The sequence below is a fragment of the Elephas maximus genome, chromosome 5, assembly GCF_024166365.1.
Source record: "Elephas maximus indicus isolate mEleMax1 chromosome 5, mEleMax1 primary haplotype, whole genome shotgun sequence".
Classification (NCBI taxonomy): domain Eukaryota; kingdom Metazoa; phylum Chordata; class Mammalia; order Proboscidea; family Elephantidae; genus Elephas; species Elephas maximus.
Window position 1 is genome coordinate 110,602,043 of NC_064823.1, and position 12,342 is coordinate 110,614,384.

At 38.4% G+C, this 12,342-nt stretch overlaps 1 protein-coding gene across 13 annotated transcripts in view; it reads left to right on the forward strand.

Annotated features, from left to right (window-relative positions):
* The window catches only part of FRYL (FRY like transcription coactivator), a 344,107-nt gene that overhangs the window by 300,423 nt on the left and 31,342 nt on the right, over positions 1-12,342 (forward strand). For all 13 annotated transcript variants that reach the window (XR_007517673.1, XM_049886274.1, XM_049886269.1 and 10 more), the window contains 6 exons: positions 84-224; positions 1,280-1,477; positions 5,196-5,357; positions 5,490-5,564; positions 5,888-6,064; positions 10,227-10,430. Coding sequence is in view for 12 of the 13 variants with exons in the window: in XM_049886274.1 (XP_049742231.1) it covers positions 84-224; positions 1,280-1,477; positions 5,196-5,357; positions 5,490-5,564; positions 5,888-6,064; positions 10,227-10,430 (957 nt within the window). In the remaining variant the exon portion in view is untranslated. The remainder of the gene's footprint in view (positions 1-83; positions 225-1,279; positions 1,478-5,195; positions 5,358-5,489; positions 5,565-5,887; positions 6,065-10,226; positions 10,431-12,342) is intronic.

Genomic DNA, 12,342 nt, shown 5'->3' on the forward strand with positions numbered 1-12,342 from the left:
GCAATTTTGTTTTTCAATGTAAATTTAAATATTGGAATTTTTCTTTAACCTGATTAAAGTATACTTTTTAATATTATTTTTAGTTGTTAGAAAAAGGGTTGTCCAGTATGCAGCAGTCATTACTACAGATCATCTACAGCCTTTTGAGTCATGTTGACCTCTCTGCTGCCCCAGTCAAGCAGTTTAACCTGGAGATCATGAAGATTATTGGCAAATATGTACAGGTGAGTGACCACAATAATTACGACAAATCAGAGACACCGTAAGTGTCCAAGAGTAAGGACATGATTAATCCATAAACCAGGTTTTCAGGAGTATTTATAACATGGGAAACATGTTCTCAATATTAAGTAACAAAAAAGCAAGATCTTACGGGTTGAATTGATATGATTCTGACTTGTGATTTTAAAAATTATATTGATGAGTATGCATTTCAGTAAAGACTGGATAGTTATGTACACAAATGGCAGCAGTCACCATCCCTAGATATGAGGATTGTGACTCATTGCTATTTGTATGTTTCTATTTTTAACCAGAGTCTACATAAGGAAAAAATATTACTTTTAGAAACAGAGGAACTCTTTTAAGTCTGTATTTTGGAGTTGCTCTTTGTATCTAATGTAATGTGCCAGATATTTACAAAGTAGAAAATCAGACTTAATTTAAATGTAAACAGTGAGAAACCACTTGGTCTGTACTGAATTTCACCTTTGAACTATCTACTAAGAAGGTCTTGCTGAGCACATCAGCACGGTGTCTATAACTTTTTAAAGACCAAACTTTTTAAGAGCCTCTACAGATTAATATTACGTGTTTATACTCTAGTTCTCTTTGTGTTTACTAAAGCAAAGTTTACGAATGGAAATGCTTGGCTACATGAGTTTGTATTCTAGTCTGTGTCTGAAAGTAATAAAACTGTATTTAAAATATGTTTCCATTACTTAGGTAGGAAATCTAGACTACTTTTTAGATTTCCTTGGAAATCTGTGACTGTAGATAATTCAAAAAACATAGATTCTTTGGTGATTCCGTTTATCTTTTGCATCTTATCCCACCAAATAACAATTATGTTTCCTTCTAAAGCAGATCTATCTTTTCTTCTTAAAGGTTAAAGAAACTCACTCATCAAATATTTGTTGGATCTTCTGTAGGAATACATACCACGTTGAATTACTAATTTATGAAGTAATATTTACATAATCTACAATGTACACTAAATTTGTGTTTTTAGTAAAATATATATTTGTAACTTTTATATGTTTATTATGTTTTTAACCAGAGTCCTTACTGGAAGGAAGCCCTCAACATATTAAAGCTGGTAGTGTCTCGCTCTGCAAGCCTTGTCGTACCCAATGACATCCCCAAGACCTGTGGGGGAGATATAGGTTCTCCTGAGATATCTTTCACTAAAATTTTTAATAATGTCTCTAAAGAGTTGCCTGGGAAGACCTTAGATTTTCATTTTGATATATCTGAGGTAAGATGCTCAGGGATTGATGTAAGTACCCTACTAGGAATTTTCATTTATTCATTCTTTCATTCAGCAAGCATTTCTGGAGCCCATGTTTGGAATTACCTTTTGCTGTCAAGTTGACTACAACTCATGGCGACAGCATGTGTTGTCAGAGTAGGACTGTGCTCCATAAGGTTTTCTATGGCAGATTTTATGGATGTAGATCACTAAGCCTTTCTTCCAAGGCACCTCTGGATGGACTCAAACCTACAACATTTTGGCTTTCAGTTGGCAGACAAACATGTTAACCTTTACACCATCCAGGGGCTCCATTTTCAGTATTAGACAACTAGGAAAATGAAGGCGGGTGGGGGGCATTTGCTCTCAGAAAGCTTAACAGTTTCTTGGGGTAAATAGGTGAATAAACATTGTGGTAAGAGCTTGGTTGGAACTACGTTAAAAGTACTGTGGGAATACATAGTGTGTACATCTAACCTAAAGAAGTGCTTCCAGGAAGGAGGTAATACCTGAGCTGAGTGTTGAAAGATAAGTAACCCTAGATAGGCACATATGGAAGTTAGGAGGAAGGAGGTTGAATCTGTGAAAAAGCAGCATGTATGAAGCCTTGTTAAGTTTGAGTGAGTCTGGTGTTCTGGAGACTTCCAACTAGTACAGTGTACTTTCAGCAAATTTTACAGGGGAATAAGGAGCAAGATCGTGGGGATCTTACATCTCAAAGTTAGACAATGGTTTTATTTTGAAGCAGTAGGAACATTTAAGGGATTGTTAGCTAGAGTAAACAATACTAGGATTTGCATTTTAAGAAGATTACTCTTGACAGCAGGATGGAGAACAGACCAGGGAGAACGAAAAATGAAACCAAGTCAATTGCTATCAAGTCAATTCCTACTCATAGCGACCCTATAGAACACAGTAATACTGCCCCGTAGGGTTTCTAAGGCTGTAATCTTTGTGGAAGCTGACTGCTGCTTTCTTCCAAAGAATGGCCGGTGGGTTCAAACCGCCAACTTTTGGTTAGCAGCCGAGCCCTTTAACGAAGGTAAATCTGTAAGGAATCTGTTAGAATAATTTGGGCAAAAGATAATGTGGCACTGTCCCAAGGCAATTGCAGAGGAAATAAAGAGAGAAGGGGTGGCTTACAAAAAGATCAAGGAAGTGGTTGACCTGATTTGATAGGGAGGGTTGTTATTGTTGTTAGTTGCTGTCCATGCCGACTCATGGCGGCCACCCTCCCCCTGCCTCCCATGCATGTGGAGTAGAACTGCTCCACAGGGTTTTCACAGCTGTGACCTTTCGAAAGCAGATCTCCAGGGCCTGTCTTCCAAGGTGGTTCTGGGTGGGTTTGAACTGCCAGCCTTTCCCTAGTGGCCTAGCAATTAAGTGTTTGCACTCAGGCAAGTAGAAGGTGCTAAGTGAGGACAGTGACTTGAACAACTAACTGGTTGAATGTTGGTACCATTTAGAGAGGGTGGGAATACATGGAGAACTGATCTTCGCATTGAAGGAGGGGATGATGAGTTCAATCTGAGACATGTTGACTCTGAAGGAACATTCTAATAGAGATGTCCAATGAGCAGTTAGGTTTTGGGATCTAAAGTTTTAGAGGATACTTGGTGTTGAAATAGGAATTTAAGGGTTTTTAGTGTTGTATGGAGTTGCCATGAGTCTGAATCAACTCTATGGCAAAGGGCATAGTGTTGTACAGTCTTCTAGGTGATACAAATGGTTAACACATTTGGCTGTTAACCAGAGCACAGTTCTACTCTGACATACCTGAGGTCGGCATGAGTCAGAGTTGACTCAGTGGTAGCTGGTTAGCATCGTATAAGGGGATAGTTGAAACCGTGGAAGGAAAACTGAAAAGAGACTAAGGCTAAAATAAAATGAAACCCAAGAACCCCATATTTTAGGGTGACAGAGGCAGGACCCACTGGTCCAGAAGGAAACCTGGGGCCTGTGTTGCTTATTAATACAAATCTCATGTAAAGATTTTTGACCTTCACAGGAAACCCTAATTTTTTTTTTCTCCAGCACCTGAGACCTCTGTTGGGTGGTCTTGGAGCAGTTGGAACGGCCTTTTAGAAGCCAGGGGAGGAATTTTTCAAGAAGGAAATTCTTGAGCAAGTATATTGCAGGAGGACTGAGAAAGATAAAAATTGAAGACCTAATCACTTGCTTTTTCATTGATTAGGATCGTATATAAACCTGTTGCCGTCAAATCAATTCCAGCTCATAGCAATGCTATAGGACAGAGTAGAACTGCCCCCCTCATAGGGTTTCCAAGGCTGTAATCTTTACAGAAGCGAATTGACACATCTTCCTCCCGTGGAGAAGCTGGTGGGTTTGAACTGCTGACCTTTTGGTTAGCAGCCAAACGCTTTAAGCACTGTGCCACCAGGACTCCTTAGGATTGTATACATACAAATACAAATTTTATTGCAGTTTAGTTATTAGAATTTATCTACAACTTCTTTGTTTTAAGGTAGATAATATGTTTATTGCTAATTTAGCTAACATCTGAGAATTTCTAACATGGAGTATGTAGCATGGAAATATGGAGAACCATTTTTTTTTTTTTTTTTTCAGAATTGAAAACTGATATTGTAATAATTATTTTGTTTGAAGCAGTGATATGAAGTCTCAAAACAATTGATATGCTTAATTCCCACTTGTTTCATCATAAATTCTTAAGTGTATGCATAGACACTAGAGAGATACACTAGAGGTAGAGTGACTCAGGTACGACTGGGGGCTCATGTGTAGCATGGGAGAGAGACGCATAAATCACGGTTAGCTTGGTAAACGTCCAAGCATAGTTAGATAGTGCTGTGGTTGTATCAGAGAAGGCCTCCTTGGAAGCCTGGGGTCATTCTTGAAAAAGGGGTTTGCTTGATGGACATTCTACGCAAAGGGAGCAACGCGTACCAAAACATAGGTCTGTAAAAGAGCACGGTGTGTTTGGGTAACCAGTTTCAAGTTCGGTTTTGCTAGAGTTGTGAAGTTCAGGGGGGAGAGTTGAAGGTAGGGAGATAAACAGGAACCAGATCATGAAGGGACTTGTATGACATGCAAATAAGCTTGGGTTTTATTTTCAAATATAGGTTCAAGACACTTCGCGATGCCAAATAAATATAAATGAGTTCTGGGTCATCATAGACTGTTTACTGAAATAAATTTTGGAAATATCACACATCAGATTTGTAGTAAGAGGCTACATAGACATCTTCCTCTTTGGAGTTGTTAATTTATCATGAATATTTGTTAAAGCACATTATTGAGGCACAGTTAACAACATGCATTGAAAAAAAACACTAAAGTGTTAAAAAAAATTAGCAGACATTAAATCTGAGTGGTGACATTACAGATGATTTTTTTAAACTTTTTTATATTTTCTGAACATTCTACAAAGAGGATATACTTTCTAGTTTGGGGGGAAAGGTAGAGGTGGATTTTAAAGAAAGCAGATATATGTTTAAAATAGGAATAAGCTCACTAGTTGTCTTCTCAGATCTCCAATAAAGTCCCTTGATTTAAAAAAAAAAAAAAGACATCATTACCTTTGATTTCGTATCATTTATTTCATGCTTTGTAATCTCCTTCGTTATTATTATTTTTTTTTTTTTTTTGGTTGCATGTAGAAAATGTCTTTAGAGATAATACTGTTAACATTTATAAATTTCTGTTGAGGTTCTTTAAACACTGGTATTTTGTTTCTGTGTAGACACCAATTATTGGAAATAAATACGGTGACCAGCATAGTGCCGCTGGAAGGAATGGGAAACCAAAAGTTATTGCTGTCACTAGAAGTACCTCTTCAACTTCTTCTGGCTCTAATTCTAATGCCTTGGTTCCTGTTAGTTGGAAGAGGCCACAGTTGTCACAGGTACATGAAAGAATATGAAAATTGAACATTCATAGAATAGAAGAGTCGGTTTTATTGCGTGTGTGAGAACTTGCAAATTTGCCTTCTTTTATCAATAATCCTAACATGTACTTATTTATGTATTTGCTGTAGCGGAGAACAAGAGAAAAACTAATGAATGTCCTTTCCCTCTGTGGTCCAGAATCTGGCCTCCCAAAGAACCCATCAGTGAGTAGTCATGAGCATATATATTAAGGTTTCAAAAATCATGTTATTCCATGAAGAAATGGAAATTGTTCTACCTCCTCAGGTGCTTTTTCTAACTTACCTTATTATGGTGTTTAGTAAGAACGAAGAAAAATACTTCGCCTTTTGACACAGGGCAGTCATTCTAATTAGGAATTCAGCCAGTCAGACTTTAACGAGAAGACCAAATTTAAGTTCCAAATTTGTTGAGGAATGAGGCCTTCAGTGACTCTTAGGTTGATGATGTCTCATATGTAGAGTGGCAAAGCTGATGGATGGATTTTTTTTTTTTGGTGGGGCCTCAGGTCGTATTTTCTTCTAATGAGGATTTAGAAGTTGGTGACCAACAGACTAGCCTAATTTCTACAACAGAAGACATAATTCAAGAGGAAGAAGTAGCTGTGGAAGATAATAGCAGTGAACAACAGTTTGGCGTTTTTAAGGATTTCGACTTTTTAGATGTCGAATTGGAAGATGCAGAGGTAAGGATATGGGCTTTCTATGATGTTATCTGCACATGTTACAGCTGTTTGAGAATTAAGGATTTTACCATGGGCTCTTTCCTTATTAAAGTCAGCGTAAGGACAGAAGGTTAAAAATCGAAATGAGGAGCTAAATGTGATTAGTATAATTAGGCAATAACTGAATAAGTCTGAAGTAAAAAAGGAACATCCAGTTTTTCTCCTTTATCTTTAAAAATGTAAGTTTAAAGAATGTGTTTCTTCAAAAGTGCTTTTAAGGTGTGCTTGGACCTAAAGGTTTCGCATGAGTTATACAAATTACAGTGCAGCAAAACAGTAAAATTATATTAAAATTGATCGATCACAATTTTAAAGAGGATGGCACTCACCACTTCATTGACTATTACAAAGGCTTCAGTTCATGAGAACTCTTCCCTACAGCAAATGACTGAGATTTTCCTATAATATTCCTAACCATTTTTCTTCTTTATGATGTAGCCAACTCTTTCAAATGTCTGATTTCATTTAATACCCAAAGGGCCATCTCCTCTAAATTGATTCAGTCTAGGTTGCATTGATAGTTATGTCCGTTTTAAATGCTTTCTAATGTAAAATCCATCTCAGATGGTGGATTAGCTCACAAAATTGAGAAAGTCCAGAGTTAGAGCTAATATTCAGCCCTGTAAGGTCTCTGGCTGTTGCCCTGCAGTTTTTCAGGTTCTCCTCTTCTCTGTAAGTCAGCTTAATCTCTCAGACGGTGGCAAGATGTTTGCCACAGCTGTGTGTGGCCTCAGAAGTAAGGGTCACTTCTAGAAATGTTCTCATCAAAGTGAAGAAGCTGCTTTCCTAATCCTCTCACAAACCTCTTATCACATCTCAAAGACCCAAATTGAAACACATGCCAATTTGTGAAGCAGCCACTGTGGCAGAGAAAATGGGATTGCCCTGCTTGACTTAGCTATTTGGGACCCATTCCTGCAGCTGAGGTCATCTCCCTAAACCACAGTCTCCAAAACCTGAACATTAAAAAAAAAAACAGTTTGCTGTCAAGTCGATCCCAACTCATAGCAACACTGTAAGACAGAGTAGAACTGCCCTGTAGGGTTTCCAAGGAGCAGCTGGTGGACCTGAACTGCGAACCTTTTGGTTAGCAGCTATAGCTCTTAACCGCTGAGCCACCAGGGCTCCAAACCTGAATAATTTATACCATATAGGTCAAACACAACCTACACTCTAAAATTATTGCAAATATCTATCTGTATGCTAGAAGCCCAAAATGCCTTAATATCAAGTATTTATATCATGTCATTTATATAACTTTTTCCAGATAATTTAAACTCACTCATATAGCTCATATACATTCATCCACTCTCTTGAAAGGATGTTTCCTTTGGCTCTAACAGGAGGTGGAGGTATGGAATTCATTGGCCAAATCACACAGTTAGTTGTTGACAGTCCTGCAAGGTGAGTTTAGGGAGGTGAGTTTGCCCTCTTCAATATGTTTCAGGCCCTCCACCCCTTTCCGCAGATATGAAGGTATGACCATGGTGCCTTAAACAAAACCGTTGCTATCTAGTTGATTCTGACTCATAGCGACCCTATAGGACAGAGTAGAACTGCCCCATAGAGCTTCCAAGGAGCACCTGGTGGATTCGAACTGCTGACCTTTTGGTTAGCAGCCATAGTACTTAACCGCTACGGCACCAGGGTTGCCCATGGTGCCTTAAAGAGTCATACAAATGCCCTTATGCTACTTTAGAAGCTATGTGTAGATATATATTTAAAAAAAAAGAAAAACAACATCAAACCCACTGCTGTCGAGTCAATTCCAACTCTTAGCCACCCCTGTAGGACAGGGTAGAACTGCCCCAAAGGGTTTCCAAGAAGCGGCTGGTGTATTCAAACTGGCGACCTTTTGGTTAGCAGCCGAGCTCTTAACCACTGTGCCACCAGGGCTCCCAGAAGCTATATAAGCTCCTACCTAATCATTCTGTATAATAGAACGGTACGATAGCTCACCATCTGCTTATTCCCAAAGATACATAGAAGCCCAAGAAAGAAAGATTAGTCAGCATTGTGTAGGACAATGACTTTTAAACTTTTTTGGACTATAATTCATAGTTGGATTTACGTCGTATCCACGTATATACATACACATATCTCTAAAATAGAAGTTTCAAAAAATAATGTACATCCTTACTGTTTGCAGTGCATACTGATGTTTTCTATTCTCTTCCACTTCATTTCATTTTATTCAAAAAAGGCAAGTCACCACCCTCTAAAACTGATTTCACAACCCGCAATTTGAAAAACACATTGTAAGAAATAGAACAGACTTGTACAACCAGGCAAGAAAGTGTGATGGGCAGATGAGACCTGCTGCCCTACCTCAAGGCTATGAGCTGTTTCTTCTGTAGTTATTTGCTTTTTTTCAGTTCAGAATTTAAAATTTCTGAAGTCAAAGTCTTGACATTTTTGTAATGGTAAGGTTATTTTTGTTTGCTTTTTTTTTTTTTTAAGAGCACTGTAAATGCTATCTGAGTTCATCTAGTACTCTGAAATGTCAGTGGTAATAAATGTGGCTTTTGAATAGAACCTTAGTCAGTATGGATTAAAGCTGCTTATTGTGGTTCTGTCTTTAATTCAAATCTCAGTGATTTGGAGGTGGGGGCTAATTTATGCCTTATAATTAGCCCAGATCAAATGATTTAAATTTTCTGAAACCTGGATATAGTCTTATTTAAAACATGGTAACAGGAAATACTTTGCTACAAATCAAACTTCTAAGATATCTCCAACCTTGATAAGCCTACAGCATATTCATTCACTCACCAAACATACATTGAGGGCTGTTGCCATTTTGATGTATTCTGCTACATAATAATACTTGAAGTGATATGTTCAAGAAAACTGGTTTTCAACTCTGACCTGCAGAGCACTAAGGCATCCCGGGGACTAGCAGAGAAAGATCTAAGGGTCAAGTGGGCAAAACTCCTGGCCACCCTTCAATCAGAGCAGCTCTGTGTTGTTGTTGTTTTTCTTTTAATCAGTTTTGCACAGTGGACTTCCATCTAAAATGTCATTTGAACAATATATCCCTCCGCTTTAAAAAAAAAAAAAAGATTTGAAAACTCTGTTCTGGACAATCCCTTCCTGAATAGTAGGATACAAATAAATTATATTTAGCTAGCTAACCCAATGTAGTTTGTCATCTCAGGGTTTAAGAAAGAGTGTAAGAATTACATCCTTACAAAAGGAGGATCAGCTTAGAATAACAGAAGCATAACTTATATAAATCCCTAAAGTGGGGTGAAATTTGTCATATTTCCTTTTGAACTTTAAAAATCAGTAAAGGTTATGTTTTGATAGCTGTGATCTTGATTTTAACTGTTTTATAAATTTAAAAAATGACCATTGCATTTAGCCAGAGCCATCCTGCAGGCTAAAATTGTGACTCTGTATGTTGTCAACTGAATGTGGGTATTTTAAGTCAGTTTTGCATTGTATCATCAAGTATCAAATCTCTGTAAATTTTGAAGGTTTTCTTAAAGTTTGTGTTGCCAAAGTGTATCAAGAAATGTTGTTTTAAGTGTCTGTCTCTGACTTTCTCACAGTATATTTGCATAAAAAAGTAGTTTGAATCACATGTTGGCTACCTGCACAAAGGTTAATCCAGAGCTTGAATCAGTCTTTGAGTCTGAGAAATCACAAAGAGTTTTCCCCAAAGGTGTAGCGTATATTTAAATGTTTGTCTTTGTTCTTTCTAATTCTGTGTGTTTTCCTTTTTGCTAACCAGGAGCTGCAGGTAAGTTGCAGCCTGGTGTTGTGGATTGTTATTTGTTGTCACCTGTGATGTATTTGTCTTCTTTGTAGTCTCATCTGTGTTTGTATATTAGAATAGAAATGGTATAGATAGTAGATTTAGTTGGTCCCCAGTAATACAAGATAGAAAGCCAGGAAAATAATTTTGTTAAAACAGGTTATCAACCAGATCTTTTGATCTCTTTTAATATAAATATTTAGTGATATGTTAAAAATTTGAAGAAACTGAAGGGCTGATTGAAACTCTGTTTATGATGCATTAAGTATTTTTCATCTTGGTGTATGTTTTCCTGGTATATTACACTTACTACGCTTATTAGCATGTGTTTGGGGTCTTAGAAATTGTGTCTTGCTTTCCCAGGGTGAAAGTATGGACAATTTCAACTGGGGAGTCCGCAGGCGCTCACTTGACAGTATTGACAAGGGGGACACTCCATCCCTCCAGGAGTACCAGTGCTCCAGCAGCACCCCCAGCCTCAACCTGACTAACCAAGAAGACACAGATGAGTCCTCAGAAGAAGAAGCAGCGCTCACCGCCAGCCAGATACTGTCCCGCACACAGATGGTATGCAGTTACGTTTTTGTACAATGACAGTTGTATTTTCCTCTTTCAACTTAGTAATTATGGTTTCTTGATTTTCATATTTTCATGTCAGTGTGCATAAAATGCACATACCAAAGTGTAAATATAAAGTTGCACTGGTAGTGGAGAATTCTATTATTCATGACCAAACTAAACATATAAAGTTGGTACTACTCACCCGTTTGCAGCAAGACGTGTGTTTTATCTTGCTCCTCTCCTAGCAGTGGGGAGTTGTGCGAGGCACTTTTCGAGGCCCTCATCTTGAATGAATCTGTTTTTACTTTGATTGTCTAGTATCAGCATGAGCACTGACTCCACTTAATCCGCCACCCACTTTTCTTTCTTAGTTGGCTTGGAAACATAGAGCACTTTCAAGATCAGCCAGTTACATGGGGGCTCTGACTTGTATCCCAGAAGCTAGACAGCAGAGATTTAAAGAGTGAGTGAAAAATGAGAAAATGAAGGCTACAAGAGTAGTGTGTTCACTGAGAAATGTGGAGGTGAAAGGAAGTCCAAAGAGGCAGTGGTTGCAGGGTTGAATATTGAAGATGGCAGTTTGAGGAAAGAACGTGTGTGGAATAGCCACCATGCTCCATATGCTAAGGAATCAGCCTAATGAATACCAGGACTCAGCTAAGGCTACACAGCTCTTTTATGAATGCCTTTTTCATACTGAACTAAACTATGTGTCTGTCTAACTTAGACCCATTTGCTCTACACTCTGCCTGCCGGTAAATTGCCACCAGCGGTGTTGAATGGCACGGGCTGAGCTGGCTTTAGGCAAAATGTAAAGTTAACAGTTTGTGGTTGGCGTCCCATCACCTCTCCTGTTTTTGCATCACACCGTTGACAGATATGCCTTTCAACTAACCTCCTGTAAGGTGTTAAGTGATAATGAAACTGCTGGTGATGACAACAGCAATAGATATCACTTATCAAATGTTTACGATATGCCAGGCTCTGTTCAAGGTGTCTGCATGTACCAGTTACAATAAATCTCACCCCAAACACAGGAGGTAAGTATGGCTGTTGCAGTTTTGCAGATTAAGTGACTTGTCAAAGATCACACAGCTAGTGTGGGAATTTGAACCAGGCAGTCTGCCCCCAGCACCCATGCACTTAACTATGTCACCTAAGGCGTGGTCCTGCATAGGACTCTTTTTGTTTAAAGGAATGATAGAATGACTGGCGACAATGACTGACTGCGCAGGCGTGGAGTCTGGCTTTGCCACTAACTCACTGTGGAACTGTGGTCCATTTACCTAACCTGTCCTTTAAAACAGAATCCTAATAGTGTCTGCCTCATGGGGATTTAATGAGGAGGAAAGCCACCATGTATGTAGTAAGTGGTCAGTAAAGTTTAGCTCTCCTTAGAACAAGGGGGCAGAATTGACTGCCTGATTAAAAGACCAAACTTAGTCATAATGGCATTGAGTTAAAAACAAATTTGAAGATGCTTCCTCTTCAGAGAAAAGAAATAAGTTTTGCCTTTACCTACACTGAATCATGAACTTGATTTTTCTGATACTTAATATTGACCCTGCTTAGAAGAGGGAAATTATGCTGATTTCTTTTTTCCAGTTAACAGCTGCTACTTCTTAAAATAAACCCCACTGGCAATGGATTGCCATTACAGCAACTCTGTGTTACTGTCCTAATTCCTTTTATCTTTTTGAAATTTTGTGGTATTGATTTTTGCTTAAATAAATGAATGGCTAGTTCAGACATTCGAGCCTGCTTCCCCACTGACGTCTCTGCTTGAGAAACCACTACATGCTAGGCACTGAAGCCCCTGCTCAGACTAACTGTAAACAAAATATTACCACACAAATATGAATTTCGGTTCAAGATTGACAGAATTACATAGCGATCTTCCACTTTGATCGCTGTTGTT